Consider the following 26273-nt stretch of genomic DNA (forward strand, 5'->3'; position numbering starts at 1 on the left):
TGAGGGCTTTTCAGGGAGGCGAGACTAAAATAACCCAACGGAAACATCTCCAATATTTGGCAAGCTCCAGCAGCCCAATGACGGCACGGCCACAAAGCCCATTGTGATGGGAAGAAATGTACCCTTGAGGTCTGAAGCTGAGTAATGAATGGTGTAGATGGTAGGCTGGTACAGCGGGCATATGGGCCTGGGGGGAGGGAGGGTTGAGCCTGAACACATTAATAAATCCACATGGGCATCATCGCAGCAGGTGTTGGGCACGTGTTGGAAAGCTTCACTGGTCCTGTCTTCCACTCATAGCCCAGATAACATGCCCATGTGTGGCCTGGGTGTTTAACCCAACTGGTAACCAGAAGGTTTGGCTCATTGATTCCAAGTTGGATGTTAGAAATAAGCCCTATCAGGGTCAGTGATGGGTTTATGAGAGGTTAAACATGGGGATCATGGTGATGGTAGTGATGATGTGGACCTATTTGGGATTTAAACTCACCTTACAACCACAAATTGAATGTATTTTATTGAGATTTTAAGTGATCAACTCAAAGTAGCACATAAGTGTGGATTAGAAGGATATTGATAAATGATTTTTTAAATTTTAAGTGTGACATGCCTCTGAAACTCTGAAACCTCTACATAAAATCCAGTTTAATCAATTCAGTGCCTTTAGAAGTCTTAACTTAATAAGTTTGTAGAGTTAATCCCGCTGTGTGTAATTTAGTTTCAGTATAAATACAGATGTTCTAGTGAAGACCAAGAAGGAACTCACCAGACAGATCAGAGATAAAGTTTAAAGTGGAGAAGAAGTTTAAAACAGGGTTTATATAAACCTGAAAACGTATTTTACTAAAAATCTACCAAGACACGGACCAACCATCCACCCAAACTGACAGATCCAGCAAGGAGAGCGCTGATCAGAAAAGCAGCAAAGAGGCTCATGGTCACTCTGGAGGAGCTGCAGAGATTCACAGCTCAGATTTATAAAGAAGAATGGAGTAAAAATCTCTCTAAAATCTATAGATGATCAAAGCTGGTAGAGACAAACCCAAAAACACCTGCAGCTGTAATTGCAGTGAAAGGTGGATCTACTAAGTCTACTAAATCATTAGAGGGGGACTGAATACCTCTTACCCATCACACTTTTCAGATTTTTATTCCACTTCACTATGTGATATTTTGTGTCACTTAAAATCTCAATAAAATACATTTACGTTTGTGGTTGTAAGCTGAGAAAATGTGAGTTCAAGGGGTATGAATACTTTTGCAAGCCACTGTATAACCCATGTATGTACCAACCCACGTGAGCACGTTGGTGTGTATCGTGTCTGAATGAACAGTTGAGGTTATCAGAACTGAAAGTGTCGCATGCAAATCCATAAAACACTAAGAACAATAGAGACCTGCTGTTTGTTTCTCCAGCTCTCGCGCGAGAGCCCAGAGAAACCGAGCTCTCCTCATGTAAACAAAACAAAACTCTCGCGCCACCTTCGTCAAATCAAGAAACAGAGGTTCCGCCTCGGTTCCGTCACGCCAACCAACTACATGAAACGATACTGAAGTCTTTGATGAGGAATCAAACAGCACCTTTGTTACTTTTAGCTTCAGGCTAATCGCTGGAAACAGCAGGACGCATTCTCGAGCATTGTTTTCCTCCACCCTTTAGACCAGCGTGAGAGAAAGAGAGAGAGAGAACAGACTGAGAGAGAGAGAGAGAAATAGAGAGAGAGAGAGAGAACAGACTGAGAGAGAGAGAGAGAAATAGAGAGAGAGAGAGAGAGAACAGACTGAGAGAGAGAGAGAGAACAGACTGAGAGAGAGAGAGAGAGAAATAGAGAGAGAGAGAGAACAGACTGAGAGAGAGAGAGAACAGATTGAGAGAGAGAGAGAAATAGAGAGAGAGAGAGAGAGAGAGAGAGAGAGAGAGAACAGACTGAGAGAGAGAGAGAGAGAAATAGAGAGAGAGAGAGAGAGAACAGACTGAGAGAGAGAGAGAGAACAGACTGAGAGAGAAATAGAGAGAGAGAGAGAGACAGAGAGAGAGAGAAAGAGAGAGAGAGAGATTGAAGGTGTTTTCAGATGTATATATAGTTGGTCCAAATCAGTTTATAAGTTTCCTTTTGGTTGTGTTTGGTTAAGTTTGGTTTGAATTGGGTTGAGTATAGATGGGTTGGGTGAATTTGAGTTGAGTTTGGTTTAGTTTGAATTGGGTTGGATTGGATTTGATTTAGTTTGGTTTGAACTGGGTTGGGTCGAGTTGAGTTGAGTTTGGTTTGAAATGGGTTGGGTATGGATGGGTTGGGTTGGGTTGGGTTGGGTTGAGTTGAGTTAGGTTTGGTTTGAATTGGATTGGGTTAAGTTGAGTTTGATTTGGTCTGATTTGAATTGGGTAATGTTTGGTTTGTACTGGTTTGGATAGGATTTGATTTAGTTTTGTTTGGTTTGAACTGGGTTGAGTATGAATGGTTGTAATGAGTTGAGTTGAGTTTGGTTTCATTTGAATTGGGTTGGGTTGGGTTTGATTTTGTTTAATTTGGTTTGAATTGTGTTGGATATGGATAAGTTGGGTCTAGTTCGATTGACTTTGATGCATCAGAATGCATTGCAGCAAACCATGTGAGAACATCGTCTCCTCTTATTGGTTAAAGCTGTTTTATTTTAACTGGCTTAAAATGCCTTAAAAAGGAAAAGGCTAGAGAGAGATAGAGCTAGAGAAATAGAAAAAGATGAACACAGAGTTAAAGAGAGAGAGAGAGATGGAGTTGGACACGGTGGAGAGGGTGGTGGTAGCATTCCTGCCGGGCCTGATTTTTTTAGGGGCGGGTAAAGCTGCGACTTGCCCAACGAATTCTCAGTCATGCCCAACCAAAACATCTCCTGGTTCTGCTTCTGGTGACTCAGACGTTAACCAGAAAGTGGAAAAATACAGCGTTTAATGAAAACATCACAGATAGCCATGTTCTCTTTTTCTGAAAGGGGGACGGACATCGTCATCAGAAGGCCAACACTGTTCACACTATTCACAATGGAGTAGAAAAGATCCTCTGCTGTGGTTTTGATGCTTTTGGAGAAGAATTTGGGGATTTGTTTGGAGTAGAAACCAGTATCCGAATTCCTGAAGGGCTGGAATGGGTTGAGTTTCTTGTTCGCACTTCTTGTCTGGATGGTCCAGACAATTCCAGTGGTCCTCGGTTTGTTGAGTCTCTTCAGTTCTGTGAAAATGTTGGCTCAAATCATTGCTTATGCTTTACTGAAACCCAAAGAATCCCAGCGTCCACGCGGTACACAGAGTCCACACGGTCCGCTGACGTTGGCCGTTGTGAAGGATGGCGTGTACAGCAGTGTTCTGCTCGGGAACATTGCGTTTATAACAGTTGTCCTAACAGGCTGCGAGTCCCAGTCCCAGGCTGGTATGTTGTCACAGGTCCATGGTGCTGGTCATGTGTTCGCGGCTATGAACTACTGGGGTCGGGAGTGAATGGCAGTCCAGAGGCTGACCCATACCCGGCTGACCCATATTGGGCTGGGCTAAGGGGTTCCTGCTAATAACCAGCTCCAGTTTATCACCAGCTTCTGTGATTAGAGGCACGGCCAAGCAGCAGTCGAAGTCCCGCGTCCGGACGTGATTAACCTGGGAATGAGACAAGAAGTGGTTATATTAATATGGACAGAAGTACTGGGACACCATCTACTCATTGTGGGGTGATATTATAAGTACTTAAAAGAGTTTATCCTGCTTTCGTTGGAGTAAATTATCTCTACTATCCGGGGAAAGGACACAAAGGATTTATAGATAGATAGATTTTGAAGCAGCATTGCTCCATTTTCACTCAGTATCTTTCTTATTATTAAATCATTAACACTGACCTTAACTGAGAGAAGTAAAACTTGCAGTTCTTTATATGTTTTTTTCTGGGTTGCTTTGCAACCTCCTGGATGAGCAGTCCATGCCAGTTTTTGGAAAATTCATTAGGAATAATAGCTTTAATTTTGAATTAGACTTTTTGAATTTGATTTCTCATCTGTTTTTGATTTTCGTCAGATCATGACATATAATGTGTTGCTTTCTGAGATATTTTATCCTGCTTTATGTTGTCAGTGAGGATTTATTTGATTGCATTCAGTTGCAAGAGCTAAAATTTGTGATATTGGATGATCAATACCTTGCCTCATGAACACATAACTCCATTGCTCCACAACTCAACACTGGGGGGGGGGGCTTTATATGCCAATAGGTTAATGTATATCTCAAGAGAGTGTTTAGCTCAAGAGAGTCCTATTCTATTGGCAATACTTCTCTACAAGGATCTTGAGATCTTACAGTGATGAAATTTTTGCAATGAAAATCAAGTACCGTATTTTTCCCACTATAAGGGGAAATAAACAGCTATTTTCTGGTCTATTTTTATACATAACGCGCACCGCTGGGTGGTAAAGCTAAGCTGAGTAAAAACAACTGTAATAAAAAAAATCCCAAATTTCTCCAGCACTAAGGCTGGCGCTTGTTTTAACATGTTAAACATGCAGACTACAGTCCAATATACTCACCTCTGAATGTCGAAAGAGCTAGCGCGGTTAGTGGGTAATGCTAATGCTGCTCCAGCAGTGCTAGCCGGCATTAGAAGCAGGCTAGACGCCTATAATACTCATCTTTGAACGTCAAAATAGCGGTTAGCGGCTAATGCTAATGCTACACCAGCTCCCCCACCAGCTACTTTGAGCTTGTTAATGGTGTAAAAAAAGAAATGTGATTTCTTGGCATGGGTGATGCTATGCTACTATCACTATTAGACAAAAGTTCGTACTCGTTTTCATGTATCACTACACCCCATATTTTTCCTTTAAAAAATAAATAAACAGGAGAAAGAATCAATGAAGTAAACAGTCAGCGGCTCACAGACTCCTGGAAGTTAAATCAGCCTGGCACTAATAATAAGCTCCGGTTGCCAGAGCCGGCCTGTGGTCTCTTTTGCAAAGACTATAAAACCACAAAGGGGGAAAAAGAATCAGCCACAAATATCTTAGTTTTGGCTGGACGCCCACGTGTTGGATCTGATGTTACTGTGAGTATTTATAGCGCTTCGCTAACTTCAATAGCTGGACTTTATTAAATGTCATTATGGGTTAATCTAAAGCAGCTCTGGGTTGAGTTTCCTCCTTTACAGCTTGTGAGAACAAATGTAGTGAAACCTGCTGCGATCAATAAAGCCTCTTAAATAAAGCTACAGGAGAGAAAGAGACTCACTGGAGTCCTCAGTGACCCGACTCAATCTTATTTTACTCAGCTTTTAGGTTTGGTTGTGGTTCGTTTGCTTATACGGTGCAGTGAAAGTATTCAACCCCCTACTGATTTCTTTAGTTTTTGCTTTTTTACAGCTCTGGAAAAAATGAAGAGAGTGCTTCAGTTTCTGAATCAGTTTCTTTGAGTAAAATGAAGATTGTTGTTTTCTTCTATAAACTACATACAACATGTGATTTAGAGCATTTATTTGCAGCATGAGTTTTCAGACCTCAAATAATGCTAAGAAAACAAGTTCATATTCATAGTTTCAAATTCAGAAATCAATATTTGGTGGAATAACCCTGGTTGGTTTTTAATCACAGTTTTTTTTTTCATGCATCTTGGCATCATGTTCTCCTCCACCAGTCTTACACACTGCTTTTGGATAACTTTATGCTGCTTCACTCCTGGTGCAAAAATCAATTCAAGCAGTTCAGTTTGGTGGTTTGATGGTTTGTGATCATCCATCTTCCTCTTGATTATATTCCAGAGGTTTTTAATTTAATAAAATCAAATAGTATCAGACAAAGATAATCTGATAAAATGCATATAAAGCATTTTTTATGAGAATTGAATTTATTATGGTAAAAATCTACCCAAACCAACCAGGCTCTAAGTGAAAAAGTATTTGACCCGTAAACCTAAAAACTGCAATCAAGCGTTGGTGATAACTAGCGATGAGTCTTTTACATCTCTGTGGAGGAATTTAGTTTCCCTCTTTTTTCAGAATTATTTTAATCCAGACACATTGAAGGATTTTCCAGCATAAACATCCTGTTTAAGATCATCCACAGCATCTCAATCAGAGTTTAACTAGACCCTCCAAAACCTTCATGTAGTTTTCTTGAGGTAAACCTGCTACTGTTATTGTCCTGCTGCCGAACCCAAGTACACCTGAGCTTAAGGTCAGCTTAAGGCCCTTCAGGAATTTTGTTCTTTTTCTTTAGTTAAATCATTAACACTGATCTTAACTGAGGCGAGTGAGATCCTGCAGTTCTTTCTCTCCTGGATGAGTTCTTCATGCCCTTTTGGAGTAATTTTGTTTGGTCAGCCGGTCACTCCTGGGAAGGTTCACCAGTTTTCCATGTTTTTTTCTCCATTAGTGAATAATAGTGAATCACTGTGGTTCTCTGGAGTCCCAAAGCTTTAGAAATAAATGACTTTATAATCTTTTCCAGACTGATAGATGATCAATGACTTTTTTGTTTTCTTTTCTCTGTTTTGGAATTTCTTCAGATGGGGGTATAATTTGTTGTTTTTTGAGATCTTTCATCAGACAGGTTCTATTTAAGTGATTTTCTTGATTCTATAATAACAGTTTATTCAGGATTACTTTTTCACATAGAGACAGATTTGTTTTTTTCCCTTAATAAATAAAATTGTGATTTACTCGGTTTATCTTTGTCTGATATTAAAGTTTGCTTGATACTCCGAAAAATGCTGAAGAATTTTCAAATCAGTGTACAGCTTTTAGTAGTTTCTGGTAGCCTTAATCTACTGTTTAAACAGCTTTACAATCCCACACTTCCTTATTGCTGCTGGAACTATTTTTGCAACCGTTTCTTCTTAGCGATGAGTGAATATCTGGGGCTGAAAGCAGCTTAACTATAAAATTAGATAATCAGGAAGATTAAAGGTGTAGAGGTGTGAGGTTATAGAGGTGTAGATGTAGGAATGTGAGGGAGCAGCAGGGTCGGTACCTGCAGGATCCTGTCGTACGGTTTGAGTCCTGCACGGTCTGCTGGACCTTCAGGTCGGATCATGTTCACGTACACGCCTTTCTCCAAGAACCCGTCCGATACGCTGAAGCCGAAATCGTCTCGCTCCGGGTCTTTAATCACAGTTACCTGAGAAATTAATGAGAGGTTTTACATCTTAAGCCTGGATAAGCTGAATTTACTTCAAAAATTTAGGAAACTCAAAAAAGTTTTTTAAAAAGTTGATGTTTTTAAAAAAATTAAGTTATGGGGAATGAACACTTGAGTTAAATGAAAACATCAAGTTATTTTAAATAACTTGAACTTGATTTATTTGTAAGGTAGCCCAGGGGGAATCACTACACACTGATGGTGAGTGTTAGTCAGAAACTGTTGGACTGATGGTGTGATGTGATGGTGTGATGTGATGGTGTGATGTGATGGTGTGATGATGTGATGGTGTGATGATGTGATGGTGTGATGATGTGATGGTGTGATGTGATGGTGTGATGGTGTGATGGTGTGATGTGATGGTGTGATGATGTGATGGTGTGATGGTGTGATGATGTGATGGTGTGATGTGATGGTGTGATGATGTGATGTGATGGTGTGATGTGATGGTGTGATGTGATGGTGTGATGGTGTGATGTGATGGTGTGATGGTGTGATGATGTGATGGTGTGATGTGATGGTGTGATGTGATGGTGTGATGATGTGTTGGTGTGATGGTGTGATGGTGTGATGATGTGATGGTGTGATGTGATGGTGTGATGATGTGATGATGTGATGGTGTGATGATGTGATGGTGTGATGATGTGATGGTGTGATGATGCGATGGTGTGATGATGTGATGGTGTGATGGTGTGATGGTGTGATGGTGTGATGTGATGATGTGATGGTGTGATGGTGTGATGGTGTGATGGTGTGATGGTGTGATGGTGTGATGTGATGGTGTGATGATGTGATGGTGTGATGGTGTGATGATGTGATGGTGTGATGGTGTGATGTGATGGTGTGATGGTGTGATGGTGTGATGGTGTGATGTGATGGTGTGATGATGTGATGGTGTGATGTGATGGTGTGATGTGATGGTGTGATGGTGTGATGTGATGGTGTGAAGGTGTGATGGTGTGTAGACCTTGTGCAGTTCCAGCGGCGTGGGCGACAGGATCTCCTGCATCTCCTCTTTGATGCGGCGGGACTCCCAGGTCTTGTCGGACATGCGCAGCGTGCTCTTGCTCTTGGTCTCGTTGTGGAGGTGCGGGCTCTTCCTGAGGGGGCTGATGTTGGGCTGAGACAGCGTCTCGTTGTGGGTCTTCCCGCCCTCCACCCCCAGACTCAGGGCGCTGCCGGTCATTATGGAGGCCTGCAGGACAGATGCAGAGCAGGACTTTGATTATAAACACTGATTATTGCTGAATCAGGTCAGTTCCTCTCAATAGCGGCTCTGTCTGAAGCTCTGATTGGCTGCCAGGCAGTTATAGAGCAATTATCTAATCCGACCCAATAAAGGACGGTTCATTGGAAGCTATGAAGACGCCATTCATTAGCTTTCGGTTTTGGAAGATTTTCAGAAATTCTGGAAATTCTGGAAAGTCTACAAATGTGTGTCAGATCTTGAAGCTGATTGGCAGGCGTGACGTGTTGACTGTGTATGGTGAGATTTGATTGGTTTATTGCATGAGAAACAACTAGCAAAACACTAGTAAACAATTTCTATTGAGGAACGAGTTTCTGAAATGCAAATGTAGAGGCTGGTTGCTGGTAGCAACACCTTAATAACCACATAGCAACACATTAAGAACCAAAAACTGTACCATAGCAACACTAGTACAAGAGGAACACCTCAGCAGCCAACATATCAATCAACACATGCACTATAGCAACACCTCAGCAACAAACACCAATACCATAGCAAACATCTTAGCAACCACCTAGCAAAACCTTATCCAACAGTATTGCAACAACAAAGCAACCATTAGTTATAGTACAGCAACACATTGGCAACCAACCCATTACGCCAGCAACCTTAACAACACTTTAGCAACTGCTTAGCAACCAATACCTATACCATAGCAACACCTTAGCAACCACCATCTATACCATATTAACACTTACCATACCATAATAACCACCCAACAACACATTATGTCGCTGTCCAATGAAAAACACTTATCTCCACAACAGCAACTTTACAGGAGAGGGAAAAAACCTTGTAAACTTACAATGGAAGTCAGTGTAAAAAGAGTTTATTTCAGGTCATTTTAAAGAGTTTCTATTGGTCCGTTCATCAAGAAATTTTGGCACAGTGTGAGGGAGCGTTTCTCTGTTCAAATTATGTAGTAAACTAAAAATAGATAAAAATGGAGATAAGTATTTTTCATAGGACAGCTACGATTAGCGACTAAAAGCTATACCATATCAACACATTTGTAACCAACACTTAGCAGCCACCCAGGAACACATAAGAAACTACCAACTGTACCATAGCAGCACCTTACCTACCAACAACTTTATCACAGTAACACTTGCCGTAGCCACCAGTAGCTAGAGTATGGCAACACCCGAGCGACCACTTAGCCAATCAACAAATGTACTATGGCAACACCTTAGCAACCACTCTATGACATCAGAGGAACCAACTCCACACAGAAACACTGCGGAGCTACAATCACACATGCGGTTTCTGCAGGTTCTGCACTCTTTATTTTATACAGCTTTTTTGATCATTATATTACTGCATCCAACCATAAAGCTGCTATTTAAACAGTTTCCCTCCTACAGTAACTACAGCTCAGCGCAGTTCAGCTGTTCTGGGTAAATACGAGCCGCTGTGAGGATTCTGGGCTTTTCTTATCTGCTTTATTTCCTGCTTCAGCTCTGCCAATAAAAACACAGCCATGTTATTAATGAGACATGATGGAATGAGGCTGGTGCTGCAATTCGTCACACGGTGTTTTCATCACTATTTCCATCACTATTAATCTCAGCTGGAGATCAGGAGTTCCTCTCCCTCAGCGCTGATCTCAGACCAGTTCAGCCGCTTCTGATCTGCAGGAATAAGAACTGAGGGGATGCTGTGTCCTGATAATGTATATATATACTGTATATAATGTAATTATATGTAATAATAGCGGTCTTTGGTTTGAGAGACTCATCATAAAATTAATACATCAGCATCCTTTACAAAGACAAATTTAATTTTTTTATGAATAAATGAATGAAATGATTCTGTATTTAGAACGTTTCTCTGTAGATTGATTGCTGATTGAGCAATTCATCATTTGTCTTGTTTTTTTTTTTCTCTGAGTGAATAACTGCTGTTTGCTCTTGTTTTTCTGTAATCAAGTTTTTATTGAAAGTTTTATAGATAATAGATCAGTAACAATATAGTGCATTACAAAAATGGACGATGTTTTTCTATCTCTTAAATCTTAAATCCCCTCCACCTTACCCACACCTATCTCTCCCCACCTGTTCGCTGTTGTTTTTCTATTTTACTCTGATAAAAACGTTCATACAGTGAGGAACAGCAGCAGGAGCTCCTCAGATAAAGTGCTGTTCCCGTAGCTTTATTTCTCTTAACTAATCGCAAGCTAAAGCTTGTCTCAGGGAGATAAATATGCATTTTTGGGCCAATAATTCATCCTGCAGCTCCAAAACAAAACGAACACATCGTCCGCAAAGCTTCCGACGTCTTCACTCTGAGTTTTTGGCCACAGTGCTTTCACAAGGAGTGTGTGTGTGAATATGAGTGTGTGTAAAAGAGTGTGTGAGTGTGAGAGAGACTGGAAATTCTTTAAGGATGAGTGTATCTCTCCACAGTTTACCTCAATCTCGCGGAGAAGTTCGGACTGCCCACACGTCTCCAAGTCTTCCAGGGCCTGGCACCAGAAGCTGTCCTCGTGGTCCAGCAGGATGCTGTCGGCGTGAGTCTGCCCAGCATATCTGTGGCAAAACAGAAAAACAAAAAAATCTCAGAGACCAGAAGCAGTCAGGGGCGCCTGGCACAGTCAGTGCCGCTCTGCCAGCGGCAGGGACCCTGGCACCGCATCTGGCACGACCCTCAGGACCGCAGGGCAGACTGGATGGAGGCACCGAGGCTTAATGCCTCAAAAAGAGCTTAAAAGTGACGCTTTAATGCAGGACAATCTGTGGCACTGGGAGTGTGCAGGAACTTTAATGGGGATCAAATTTGGACGATTTTCTTTATGTTTTTTTGTTTCGCTGCTGGATAGAATGGTGCATTAGCAAAAACGAGAGTAAAAGAGGAAGAGAGAGAAGGAGGAACTTCTTACATTAAAAAACACAAGAAGGCAAAATAAGGGGTGGTGAAAAAAAAAAAAACATCCCTTCTCTTTAGTCGGTACTTTTCCATTTATTCCGGCCTCAATCAATTTACTGGAACGTAAAAAAGGAAAATAAAGGATTATATTTTCTGTAGTAAATCTGTAATAACAAAAAAATAAATAAGAGAGCACTTAAACATGATGAATTTCTTTGATTTTTACCCATTTTTACCCCCCCAAAAAAAACCTCTGGAATATAATAATCAAGAGGAAGATGGATGATCACCACAAGCCATCAAACCAAACTGATTGAAGTGCTTGAAATAATTTTTGCGCCAGGAGTAAAGCAGCATAAAGTAATCCAAAAGCAGTGTGTAAGACTGGTGGAGGAGAAAAGTATTTTCTGATTTTCATGACATGATGCTGAAAGCCTATAGTCTTCATTTCAATCCAAATCTGAATCTGACCTTCTGTAACTTCTATACTTTCTGTACTTTCACTTTATATAAAATTTATAATTTATAATATAAGTCATCGTTCAGATCGCATCGTCAGCGAATGACTGTTTCTGTGGTTTAGGGTTTTATTGACCAGAAGGGGAAGAACCTGAGCTGGACATCTGACAGACTTCTGCTTTCAGACAGAAGAACAGATGCACCTTCATTGTGGGAGGAAAACAGAGAGAGACAGAGGACAGGTTGCAAAACCTGATGGAGAACAAAAGGTCAAGAGTTTATGGTTTATGGTATCATTTATGGTGAACCCTGACCTGAGCTTATTTTTTTTCTCTTGTTTTATATTATGGACACTGGTTAAATCACCATAAATTCATAGTAAAGGGGGTTAAATACTTTTTATTTTTGATTTTTATTTGATTGAAATTTTGAAAACTATGTAATGTTTTCATTCCACTTCACAATTGTTATGTTGCCAGTTTGTGTTGGTCTTTCACTTAAAATCTCAATAATATACGTTTAGGTTTGTGGCTGTAAGGTAAGTTATAGAACTTTTTATAGTATTTATAGTATTTTATCATATTTTACAGTATTTTATAGAATCACAATCGCTAAGAAAGTGATTTGTCTCACTGAAACTGATTTTAAGTGAATATTAACAGGCTGCGGTTGTGTATACTTTGCTGCTGGTTGCCAGATCCCTAATTTGAGTCTTACCCAGCGGGTTTATCCCAGTCATCCTCGCTGAATCCCCCGTCACTGAAGGGGTAGTTTTTGCGGCGGGTGGGCGGGGGCGTGCTGTTCCTCTGCTTGGCACTGCGCCACTCGTGCGGGTGTAAGGCAATGCCCGCTGCCTGGTGGATGTAGGCTCCTGAGAGGGAAGGACACTACCAGTCAATCAATCGATCAATCAATCAATCGATCAGTCAATCAATAACTTTATTATTGCAGTTCTTCACCTGTCAGATTAACTCTAATTCTAATTCTCTTCTCTGCTGCATCTGGGACTCAGTCCTTAATCATGTTAATCTGAGCTAAAGGCTAAAGCTGCTGTTTCCATGTGGGTCAGCCAGACGTCTTCCTGTAGCAGTTTTTTTTTCTCCAGTTTCTAAGAGTCTTTATTTGAAGGTGTTGGAAACAGTACTCACCGCTCTCTGACTTCTGTATCTGTAATTTCTCTAAAGAAAAGAAAGAACTTCTACTTTTAATAGTTTTAACAGAGTTCTCTGTGTTTCTGTGTCTTTTTTAGTTATTATGATGACGAAAGTGTGTAAATGTGTGTAAAGCACTGTTTCTACTTAATATATGGTTTGTGTTTTATGTTTTAATTTAGCAGAAAAAACTTTGAAAGTGCAGTTCACGCAAAGACCATCAAAAACATTATGATGATGGAACTGGCACTCATCAGGACCACCCCAAGAAAGGATATTAGAGCAAGGGTTTCCTCTATTGGACATAATAAGTTACTACAAGTTAACATCTTCCCAGATAAGATCACATAAATGCTTCTTTACAGATTATTTTGGGTTGTTTTAGTTTTTTTTTTTTTTAAGTTACTACATGATTCTTTAATTCCGTATGTGTTCCTTCATAATCTGATAGATCACTTTACTATTCATTTACTATGTAGGAAAAAAAAAATAACAAAAAAACAAAACCATTGAATTAGAAGGTGTGTCCAAAATCATCAAATAATGCACTATAATTTCTATATTAGGACTTACATCAGCTTCATAGGTCTTAAAATATTACCCTGTGGGACCCCACAGATACGGTTAACCAAACAGTTAACAAATAATAATTTACTATAGTTTCTGCATTAGTTAGGATTAGCATCAGTTTCATAGATCCCAATGTAGAGCCCTGTGGTTCTCCACAAGATACACTAAACTATTAAATGGTTACCAAACAATAATTCACCATAGTTTCTGCATTAAGAAACTAATAACTGCATAATAAACCCTGGTGATAAAGGGGTTAAGGAGGACATGTATCTGACTGGACTGTGAAGCAACCTGCTCACCTTGGCTCCCGTAACCAGCGTCAATCCCAGATCCGTCCCACGACTCCATGGCGGAGTCCACGCTGGGGATGGTGGTGGAGTAAATCTCAGACAGCTTATTGGTCTTCTGCGAGTCGGTCATCTCAGAGTCTTCATTATCACTCAGGTCGTTCTCCAGATCATCGATTTTCTTCTTCTCGTCCGTCACTGGAGAGGATTAGAACATTGAGAATAAAACACCTGGTTTTAGAGCACAATAATTTATTGTGGTGACGGACAGTGGAAACAGGAGAGTTGAGGTGCACATTGAATTCTGCGTGATTTGATCAGCCGTGGTTTTATGTTTTTTGGATACAATCCGGGTTAGCACCCGAACATCCCTTTCAGACAGCTTCCTCTTACAGCGTCCACAGTTAATCCTGTTGGATGTGGTTGGTTCTTCTTGGTGGTATGCTGACATTACCCTGGATATCGTGGCTCTTGATGCATCACAAAGACTTGCTGTCTTGGTCACAGATGCTCCAGCAAGACGTGCACCAACAATTTGTCCTCTTTTGAACTCTGGTATGTCTCCCATAATGTTGTGTGCATTGTAATATTTAGAGCAGAACTGTGCTCTTACCCTGCTAATTGAACCTTCACACTCTGCTCTTACTGGTGCAATAATGTGCAATTAATGAAGATTGAACACCAGGCTGCTCCAATTTAGCCATGAAACCTAAAATCCCACTAAAATGATGACAGGTGTTTCAGTTTCATTGTCCAACTCCTGTATAATTTGCTATAATTCTGAACACAACAGTTACATTAAAAACTGTAGAACTTACTGTCCAGCTGCTTCTTGATTTTCAGGGTGACGGTCTCTCCTGCCATTTGCAGAAGGTGGATGGCTTCACTCAGAGGTTTTCCTTTCAGGCTCACGTTGTTTATGGCTAAGATTCGATCCCCAACATGAATAGCTCCAGTTCTGTTTGAACACAATGTTATAGACGTGTAAGAACATTAGAAAACTGCTCTTGTTTATTGGTTTCTGCTTTATTCTAGCTGTTGTTTTAACTTAATGCAAGCATCTGGACCTGTCCTGTAATTTTTGACTACTTGGTAAATGTTTCCAGTTAAATTGTTTAAAACAAAGAGACATTATACAAAGTTCAAAATAAAGGTTCACAAGGCGTAGGATACTGTCTACATACAAATTCCTACTAATTCAATTTTGTGTAAGTTAGAGATGACCTTTGCTTAAGCGCTTTATCTAATTATGTTTAAAAAAGGGCATTTCTTTGTATATTTTCCTAAAATACACAGAATTGTATAACTCTATTATACACACTAAGTTATGCAACACTTAACTGGTAAACAAAATAACCTTTTTAAGTACATTAAAACAAACAGCAAGGCCAATCGACGGAGAAAAGACGGAAAATTCCTCCAAAACTGGACGTTTTCAGCAGTTTAATCTTGGATGGGTTTAGCTCCACCCCTCTCCACTGTGTGTTAGTCCTCATTTACGTCTTCTCCGTCTGAACCTGAGGTCTGCTGAGGGCGATGACCTCTGATAGATCAGATGTAAAAGGCTGTGAGTGTGTTAAACTGCTTTATAGAGGCAATAAGAGCTTATAGAGGCTCATATAAAACCCAGCCTGAGAATATACAGTACACACACCTGACTGACTGAGTGTAGACGTGCTGTAGAGAATGAGATAATGGTGTGGTAATGATCTGAACTGAACTCAGCAGATGACCAGCAGAGCTTTGACCTCCAGTTTTTATCCTTTGCATCAGCTATTTTTAGCATGACTGAATGACTTTTTAAGGAAAATAAACTGTGGTCACTGTTGGCTCACAATGGAACATAGTAAACTATGACGTATCAGATCCTGAAAGTCAGAAATCAACACTTATTTTGGGTGAAATAATCTTTAAAACATGTAATATTGGGTAAATATCCAGCTGATTTACTGTTTTTAGAGCAAATACCACCAAAGACCAAACTAAAACTAATCCAAATATCACCTACAATCTATTTAATAGGAGCACATATAGCTCCACACACATGCATATATCTTATACACAGTAATCTAGACGAGTAATCCACACATATACATGTCTTTATATATTTTCCAGTAGTTCTTCACTCTTCGGTTGTGTGAAGTAGGGCTGCGAATTGAAATTCGATAGCAAAATGTTATCGGAAGTGTGCATGGAAAAAACACAAACAGAGAGCCAGCAATGAAACGCAGATCATTCACATGGTCCACACACAGCCGTTGTGCTGAAATCTCTCAGGTGCTCTCGCTCTCATTTGCGCTGTCTCTCCTTCTCTCTCTCTTTTTCTCTCTCTCTCTCTTTTGTTCCAACAAGATCCAAATATATGGTAATCTCTAATTGTCACAGTATGAGAATGAGGCTGTTAAAATGCCCTTTTTACATTCTCCTGGCGAAGTATTGCCAACACAGTGATCGTCATTTATCGATGTTTCCTTTTTGTTTTGTTTTTTTGTGTATGATCTTTGACTTGTCTAAATTATTTTTTTTTTAATTAAACTCTTTTACAGTCGGTAAGTTAGTGTTATGGTAAGTACAGTAGTTTGATTGATTATTGTTTCTGGTTAATACAATATTTTATCCTACATTAATCATTTAAACAGAGGAAAAAAACAACAAGAGTTGTTTTTCATAAGCTGTGTAAGAAAAATTATTGTTTTTTTTACCTTGTTAAAAGATATCAAAATCAAAGTATCGTATTGATATAGAACATTTTAAGATGATATCGAGCCCTAGTCAAAACTGGGCTAATATCAGGACAAATCTTAGATAAGTTTGCAGAAATAAACCAGTTATGCTCCAAAATACACTTATTATTGCCAAACCTGACCGGTTAATGCCTAACTGCATAAATATGGGTCTAAACCTGGTTCCTGATTGGTCCTCTACATAAGAAAGTGCTCTGATTGGACCAGTCTGAACTGGATTAACCGTAAACTTCTGAAACTTCTTCTCCTCACTGCAGACTTTTGCTCTTTGCTCTTTGGCGTGACGTTAATGCCAGAAGCTCCGTCCTCCTCCTTCAGACCCCGCCGGAGCTCACAGGTCATTCGCTCGCTGATTAAAACAGAAAGAAGCTGCCGATCACTCCACACGCCGAGCCCAGGGGCCGCATGCCGTCCCCCCGGGGCCCGGAGCCGCCAGCCTGACCCCCAGCGCTCACCTTTCAGCCAGACCTCGCTTGGTAAGGCCTGAGATGATGATGGGGTCAAAGGGCTCCTCCGTGCCTGAGATGGTGATGCCCAGGGGGCCGCCGTACCGCTTCAGCTCCACCGTGTAGATGATGGAGCCCGACGTCTCCTGTTCATCTGCAGGAAGAGAGAAATGTTGGTATAGTTATGATGGTGTTTCTGAATCAGTTTCTCTGATTGTGCTATTTATAGGTTTATGTTTGAGTAAAATATAGAATAAAACATTGTTGATTTATTCTATAAACTACAGACAACATTTCTCCCAAATTCCAAAAAAAGAAAATTTGTCATTTAGAGTATTTTTAGAGTTATTTTCAGAAAATGAGAAATGGCTGAAATAACAAAAAAAGAAAACAAAATAATGCAAAGAAAACAAGTTCATATTCATAAAATTTTAAGAGTTCAGAAATCTGAAATGTTTGGTGGAATAATCCTGGTTGATTGGTTAATCACAGTTTTTTTTTTTCATGCATCTTGGCATCATGTTCTCCTCCACCAGTCTTACACACTGCTTTTGGATAACTTTATGCTGCTTTACTCCTGGTGTAAAAATTCAAGCAGTTCAGTTTGGTGGTTTGATGGTTTGTGATCATCCATCTTCCTCTTGATTATATTCCAGAGAAACTCATCATTTGTAGGTGCTCTCTTATTTTTTTTCCAGAGCTGTATATATTTTATACACTCCAAATATCAGTTACAATATATACCTCATCCATTTAACTTTTTAAAACTCTTTAAACCCTTCATAAAGACCCAGACGTACATAATACTATAGTTTACATCAATTTAATGGGCCCTAAAATAGAGCCCTGTGGGAGATACAAGGTTTTCTGGACTCTTCTGAAAGCTCTGCATCTTTTCTTTTTTGTTATTTCAGTCATTTCTCATTTTCTGTAAATAAATGATCTAAATGAGAATATTTTTATTTGGAATTTGGGAGAAATGTTGTCTGTAGTTTATAGAATAAAACAACAATGTTCATTTTACTCAAACATAAACCTATAAATAGAGAAATCAGAGAAACTGATTCAGAAACTGAAGTGCGACCTTCATTCTTTTCAGAGCTGTATATATAATATTAATTTCTATATGCAGAGCTGCACTTTTCTAAAGCATTCTTTCTATCAGGACACTTCAAATATATCACATTCTAAAGCTGTGGGCTTTAAACAGCATAAACACACTGGAAATCTACTTCTGGGTCTTTTGTGGGTCTGCAAATAATACATACTAAGTGAAAAATTCAATAATGTCAATTTATTCAGCATTTAAATTCTCTCTGTATTTAGACTCAGAGTCTCAGAAAGCTCCACCCAGGAGACCAGACTACAGAACGAAGCCAGAAAAAGCATTTTAAAACAGACTGATGAAACTCCCACACTGAGAAAATACGTCTCCGGGAACAAAAATGGCATTTTCTGAAGCAGTCAAAAGTTTGGACACACCTTCTCATTCAATTTCTCTATTTTATTAAATGTTTTCCTACATAAGGAATCATTTAGTAATTTAAAAACAGTGTTAAACAAACCAAAATACTCTGTGAAGAAGCATTTAGATGCTCTTATCTGGGGAGCTGTTTGTTAACTTGCGGTTTCTGAGGCTGGTAACTCTGATGAACTCTTGCTTTTATTGATGAGTGCCAGTTCCATCAGTATAACATTTTAGATGGTCTTTGCGGTGACTGCAGTTGAGGACACTTTAAAAGTTCATGAATTTTTTTTTTTTTTCAGATTGACTGACCTTCATTTTTTCTTAAAGTCATTTTTTTAAATCTTTATTTAGTTGAGTAGTTGTTTCTTCTCATAACCTGGATTCGAACATTACTGAAATATTCACTATTCACTGTATACCTGTAACTCTACCTCTTCACTACTTTACTTTAACTGATGCTCTCAAACACTTTATTAAGAGACAAGAAATTCAAGTAATTAACTCTTGATGAGTTCAGCACAGCTGTTAACTGAAAGCCTGAATTCCAGAAGACTCTACCTCATAAAAATGACTGAGAAAATCCAGCAGAGATGTTCAAAACTGTGAGAATGTAAAATATAAATCATATTCTGGTTTGTTTAACACTTTTTGGTTTACTAAATAATTCCATGTTTTTCTTCATAGTTTGGATGAGTTTAGAATTAATCTTAAACAATGCTGGTAATGAATATTGTAATATTTATCATGTATAGATGAAAACAGATGCAGAAGAAGAGTGATTTATCTTTATTAAGTGAGGGTATATCAGCACCTGGTGGCAGAGTTTAATATTGCATGTGTTGAGTAAATGACTGTGTAAATATGGATACTGTTCGGTGTACAGTAGATTTAACACAACACCCTGTCCCATGACATATGGCATGTAAGTGTATGTCAGGTGCAGGAGAAGATCCTCCGTCAGTCTGATGATAATCAGATAATGAGGATGAGAGGAAAAACCTCTGAACTCCAGCTGTGCTGTTTTTACGTGTTTGATTTTTAAAGCGTTATTCTGATCTGCAGCATTTTCTCGTTAGCGTTTCTGTGATGTAACTTCCTGTAAGGCTGCAGTTATGAGATGAAATAATAATTAAGCACAGAAGTTTTAGTGCAGTAATATTCAGACAGACTTTATATTATATTATATTATATTATATTAAATTCATATTTCCATTAGTATTTATCCTCCCAACAGTCTGCATTCTCAGTCAAGTTCAAAGGGTCCTTTAGACAGTAGAGGTGCCTACCTATCCATCCATCAATCCATCTATCCATCCATCCATCTATCTTCATTCTTTTTTTCTCATCCATCCATCCAATGACCATGTTCATCCATCCGTCAATCTATCCATTAGTCCATATCCATCCATCTACCCACCCATTTACTGATTTCCATTAATCCATCAATCCATACATCTATTTCCATCCATCCATCCATCCATCCATTCAATCTATGTTCATCCATTTGTCTCATCCATCTATCCGTTAATTCATGTCCATCCCTTTATTTCATTCCATCCATCCATCCATCCATCCATCCATCCATAAAACCATCCATTGACCATGTTCATCCATCCATCCATTAATTCATGTCCATATAATACTCCATTCATCCAACTATGTTCATGCATTTTTCTCATCCATCCATCAGCTATTTTCATTGATCCTATCGATCAATTCATCCATCGATCAATCCATCCATCCATCCATCCATCCATCCATCCATCTATTTCCATATATCAATCCATCAATCAATCTACGTTCATCCATTATTCTTCATACATGCATCTAAATCTATCCATCCACCTACCCAAAAATTCATTAATCAATTCATCATTTATTACATTTATACGATTTCAGTTAGGAGAAACCAAGGCCAAATGAATTGAAATAGAATTGAATTGAATTTCTCACCGGAGTTGTCCTCGTCTTTGCGGATCTTGAGTTTGACCAGGTCTTCGCTCTGCTGGAGGATCTGCATGGCGTCTTCCATAGAGCAGTTCTCCAGACGGATATTATCTATAGCCAGCAGCTTATCCCCCGGCTCCAGCGTCCCGGTCCTGCAGCAGAGGAACAGAAAACACTGATACACACACACACACACACCTTCCTTTATATATATATTACTGTACAACAACCGTCATAACTTTAAAATACACGCTCTGAAACCGTGATCTGCCACAATACTGTAGCTTATTATAATCAATAACATTTTAAATCATCAATACTTTACTTCTTCTTACCCAGTCCAGTCTATCAGACTCTCTGTTCTGTAATATATACATTTTTATTGGCATATTTTTAACAATGCATGATTTTATTTTAACTTTTTGACATAATTTGAATTTAGAACTTGCTCTTTATAAAGTATCATAATTTCATGATGAATAAACCAATAGAAATGCTTCAAACTGACTTGAAATCAATGCCGCATTAATAACATAAAAATATATATAGAAATGATGTTTCCATTTGTATATCTAACTATAGAGTACTTTATTTCTGATGATCACACATCACTGTCCGAGAACCACCGTCCAGAAGAATGCCACCTGTTCTAAACTACAGAGAGCGGGAGAAAATAGTTTTAAGGATTTTTCACCCTGTTATTACAGTCTGGAATTACATATTTATAGATAAATTGAAATGTATTATCTTAAATTCAACGTATTGTAGATTAATACTAAAGTTATCCAAACTACGAAGAAAAACATATGGAATTATTTAGCAAACAAAAATGTGTTAAACAAACCAGAATATGTTTTATATTTTACTTTATGACAGTTTTGCACATCTCTGCTGGATTTTCTCAGTCAGTTTTATGAGGTAGAGTCTCCTGGAATTCAGGCTTTCAGTTAACAGCTGTGCTGAACTCATCAAGAGTTGATTACTTGAATTTCTTGTCTCTTAATGTAAAGTTTGAGAGCATCAGTTAAAGTAAAGTAGTGAAGAGGTAGAGTTACAGGTATACAGTGAATAGTGAATATTGAATATTTGAGTACTGTTTTATAATAATTAAGATTATGAGAAGAAACAACTACTCAACTAAATAAAGAATTAAAAATACTTTAAGAAGAAAATGAAGGTCGGTCAATCTGAAAAGAATAATTTCAAAAAGTATCCTCAAGTGCAGTCACCTCAAAGACTATCTAAAACATAATAATGGTGGAACTGGCACTCATCAGGACTTATCATCCTCAGAAACCACAAGTTAACAGCTCCCCAGATAAGTGTATTTAGGTTTGTTTAACACTGTTTTTAAGTTACTACATGATTCCTTATGTGTTCCTTCATAATCTGATAGATCACTTTACTATTAATTTACTATGTAGGAAAACATATATAAATGTATATTGATTAATAATAATTAATCATGCATAAGTACAACCGCATGCTTTTATAATTCAGTTGTTAATGTTGAATATAATGGAATAATTAGTAATTGTAATGTAATTGAGAGAGGTATTGGTGTAGAAGTTGTTGTACCTGTGAGCCATGCTTCCTTTCTTTATATCTGAGATGATCAGCGGCTCACCCGGCTTTTTACTGGCTGTTGGAGAAAACAAAATAATAATTTAATACATTTAATACTGTTAAGTAATGAAGTATAAATACCTTATTAATGAAGTATAAATTACCTTACTTAGTAATCTATACATTACTGGAGTAATTCTATCGATTTTTTTTTACATTTTCACACAATTATCTGTAGTTTCTTCTCTTTACATAAAAAAAAATCCCACAGAACAAACTGAAGTGAGGGGAGGATGGATATTTTTTAAGCCGAGAATAATAAATGCTACGTGAATATTTCAACAAGTGCTGTATTTATTCTGTATTTAAATTCTCTTTGTTATAGGATGAAAATGCTTCACCCTGGAGAGCAGACTACAGAATCAACCCCAACCAAAATATATTAAAATAGAATAATAAAAATTCCCATACTGACTCATCTGCAGCTTCAACTGAAATATATTTATATATAAAAATCTACATAAGGAATAATAAATGATCTGCACACCTGAGAGAAGGATTTATTTTAATAATATACAGCGAAAATAATGTAGGCAAAAACAAAACAAAATGAAAAAAAGGAATTAAAGACAAGAACAACAATAAGAAGTTGAACAATTAGTTATTAAAAGAAAAAAAGAAACATTCATCTTGATAAATAATAAATAAATGAATAAATAATTAAAGCATATAATTAATTATAACAATGGTTTACAATTTTTTTTTATTTAGGCACATAGTTGCAATGCAATTCACATAATATAATATAATATAATATACATGTAACATCATTTTTCAAGGTTCCTGAAGAATTTGAGAGGTTAAATGTACAAATATATATATATATATATATATTGAGCATATGGATGTATTTGCATATTTACATAAAGTAGTAATATGCTCCAGTATATTGCAAGATGTTTATTATTATATGAAAAGCCGGTTTAGATATATTTATGATAAGATAAACAGGAGAACAGGACTCAGACTAATAAACTCAGCAGGGATCAGAGATCAGACCGTGACTAAAGCTGGAACATTATTTAGTGAAATATCAATTATCAGTGGCCTGGTTTCAGAAGAACATGCAGAAATATGAAAATATAAATAAACTAAAGGAGGTAGAGCTGAAATAAACACGCCCTGAGAGAGTCTGGCTCTGCGTAAACATATTCACCACATGTCCTCACATTTTCCCAGGGTGATATAACCCCGGCTCGGGCTCGGGCTGGGGCTCGGGCTCGGCCGCACCGCGTGGTTACCGGGCTGCACCGCATTGGGAGCGCTGTAAGAGTATCTCATTATTTCGTGTTTGTTGTAAAAAGCTTGAATAAATGTTAAACACGCTGCCGAGTCGTAAGTAGGGCGAAGCATGACACGCAAATAAAACAGCTCTGAGGATCTGATCCCAGACAGAATCAGAGATTAGAGCAGAAACACTGAATATACAGCCATCTCAAAACAAACTGGGAAAAAATTATTAATAATACGACAATTATAGAATAGAACTGATGAGCCTAATCTGCCTGATCTTATGATCTTATGTCACACCGCTGCACCCTGGAGAAATCAGCTGACAGGAACGAAACTCGTTGGGTATCATGCTAAAAATAGTGCTCTTAGCACAATAAATCAGTATGTTAAATTACAGTTTATACAAATAGACATGTAGACAAGTTTGACCTCCCATTACTCCAAAATGCTACAGTAGGATAACTTAATACTTATATTATTAATAGAGCAGAATGTCTTCTTTAAGAATTTGATGTTGTTATTTCATAAAAGTTAGATTTTCTAATTTTATAGGACTTCAAAGTCTGTTTTTTGCAAAACCGAATAGACATTTTTCCTAGGTTTGACCTCCCATTACTCCAAATTGATACAGTAATATAACTTGATACTTATATTATGAATACTATAGGAAGTGTTCTTCAAAAATGTAATGTGTTATTTCATAAAAGCTTGATTTTCTAGTATTATAGGACTTTAAAATCATTTTTTTGCAAAACCAAATAGAAAATGTTCCTAGGTTTGACCTCCAATTACTCCAAAATAACACAGTATAAATTAGTTGATAGTAACAATGTTAATAGTATAGAAATTACTATTTAAGAATTTAATGTTGTCATTTCATAAAAGTTACATTTTCTAGTTTTATATGACTTTAAAAACTGTTTTTTGCAAAACCGAAGTTTGACCTCCCATTACTTTAAATTGATACAGTAATATCACTTATTACTTATATTATTAATAGTATAGAAAGTCTTCTTTAAGAATGTAAAGGCGTCATTTAATAAAAGTTAGATTTTCTTGTTTTATAGGACTTTAAAATCAGTTTGTTTTTTAAATTAAATAACTACATATTTTTCTTCTTACCACTGATCGTGATCCCGAGCTCGACTCCTCTCTTCTTCGGCAGCTTCACATGGAAAGTGCCGCTACTCGGCACAACTGACTCTGTTCACAAGAGTGAAAAATATAATCAATATTAAATTTACAAAGTAAAAAAATCATTAATAGAAAGAAAACACACTAAACCAGAAGAGAAGAGAAGTGTCCAAACATTTGACTTCACATAAAGTAGTAATATTATATATATATTATATAGTATATAGTATATATCATTAATAAGGCTGCAGTTTACATGGGTAAAAGCATGTTTAAAAAATGATTTTAAACAAACCTGCTACATCAAACTCAATCTCTAGTGTGACCTTATTGGTCAGAGCAGCATCTCGAAGCAGCTGATTGGCCTCCTCCAGCGTCCCGTCTTCTGTGGGGATTCCATTGATGGACAAGAGTCTGTCCCCAACCTGCAGCAGCCCACACCTGCCAATCAGATGATAATGATAATTAATTAACCCTATCTTTATTTTAATATACTGTATTTTTATCCGTTTAATCAGTTACGCATTCTTCATAAAATCTGTTTTTTTAGCAGATCTGAAATCAATAATGAGTGAAAGAGCAGAACCAAAACAGAGCTGGAAAACAGGTCAATTCCAAAACCGCCAAAACTGTTACATCACAAATAAAATGGTCAGCAAATAAAAAATAATACAAAACACCTGAGTGCTGCCAGTATTGCTGCAGAGGTTCAAGAAGCAGGAGGTCAGTCTGCAGTGCTCAGATCATACGTCCTAAACACACTGCATCATCTGTGTCTGTATTAAACTGTCTGAGAGGGAAGCCTCTTCTGAAGCTGATGCACAAGAAAGGCTACAAACAGTTTGCTGAAGACGAAGACCAATCCAAGAGTATGGATTACTGACACCAAGTCCTGCATCTGGAGAGAGTCTCTCTCTCTCTCTCTCTCTCTCTCTATATATATATATATATATATATATATATATATATATATATATATATATATATAACCGAATAGAAAAATTTCCTAGGTTTGACCTCCAATTATTCCGAAATAATACAGTACAAATCAGTTGAAAATGCTAAGAATTGGTTAAAGACAGTTGCAGATGATGTTTACATTACAGTTTTACAGTTTACTAATAATTTAGATCATTAATATTTTAGATTACTAAAATAGGGCCCTTACTGTTACTGCAGCTGTAACTTTAACTCAATTTAAAAGGATAAATATCAGTGTCTCCTGCTTTAAAGGGTGTAAAAAGGAGGTAAAAAGTGCAGAGCGAGACTCGGTGAACACCTGCAGATCTTTGTCAGCGTGTTTTTTCGCAGTAGAGGAAGACGTAACCTCTCTGAAACACTTCTGTCACGGAGAAAACTCGCCCAACAGCGAGAAAGTGCCACTCGAGTGCCAACGCTCGACACCATCCATCTGTACCAGAGCAGAGGCTGTGAAAAGCACAGCTCCGTCTGCGGAATACTAATGGGCTGGGCTAGTGCAGATGCTAACGCTAATGCTTACGGTACTGCTCCTGAACTCGCTCGCTCATAGTGATCGTCACAGGAGCCAAACACAGGGCAGAGAAGTGCGGATACCAAACACTCAATTTAATAAAATAATAAAATAAATAAATAAATGTTCAGGTTTAGAAGAATAGTCAGGGACAGGCAGGGTCTAGACAAAGAAGCAAATATGGTCAGTAACAAAAGGTCAAAACAACAAAGAAAACGCGAGGTAGAAGAGCTATAGAAATAGATTCAATTCAAGGCGAGAATAGAGTAAAAACAAGGGCTATTTATACTACAGAGTCCAGGTGCGAGTTATGATTAGAAGCACGGTGAGCTGGAACGCCAATGTGTTACATGATCGGAGGATTTAGCACAGGTGCATTCTGGGAAATGGAGTCCGTGGCAGGCAGACAGACAGCGACAAATAAGTATTAAATGTTGATATTTTTTTTATATGTTT

At 38.0% G+C, this 26273-nt stretch overlaps 1 protein-coding gene across 7 annotated transcripts in view; it reads right to left on the reverse strand.

The window, feature by feature from the left end:
* Positions 1–2910: 2910 nt before the first annotated feature.
* Positions 2911–26273, reverse strand: part of grip2b (glutamate receptor interacting protein 2b) — a 191414-nt gene continuing 168051 nt past the window's right edge. For all 7 annotated transcript variants that reach the window (XM_022682191.2, XM_049471876.1, XM_022682189.2 and 4 more), the window contains exons 13-24: positions 24621–24766; positions 24314–24394; positions 21911–21974; positions 20339–20484; positions 16927–17071; positions 14546–14685; positions 13740–13925; positions 12434–12587; positions 10803–10920; positions 8111–8338; positions 6976–7122; positions 2911–3625 (exon numbers count right to left, since the gene is read on the reverse strand). In XM_022682191.2, coding sequence (XP_022537912.2) covers positions 3413–3625; positions 6976–7122; positions 8111–8338; positions 10803–10920; positions 12434–12587; positions 13740–13925; positions 14546–14685; positions 16927–17071; positions 20339–20484; positions 21911–21974; positions 24314–24394; positions 24621–24766 — 1768 coding nt within the window. In that variant the 3' untranslated portion in view covers positions 2911–3412. The remainder of the gene's footprint in view (positions 3626–6975; positions 7123–8110; positions 8339–10802; positions 10921–12433; positions 12588–13739; positions 13926–14545; positions 14686–16926; positions 17072–20338; positions 20485–21910; positions 21975–24313; positions 24395–24620; positions 24767–26273) is intronic.

This window comes from Astyanax mexicanus, chromosome 24 (genome assembly GCF_023375975.1).
Source record: "Astyanax mexicanus isolate ESR-SI-001 chromosome 24, AstMex3_surface, whole genome shotgun sequence".
Lineage (NCBI taxonomy): Eukaryota > Metazoa > Chordata > Actinopteri > Characiformes > Acestrorhamphidae > Astyanax > Astyanax mexicanus.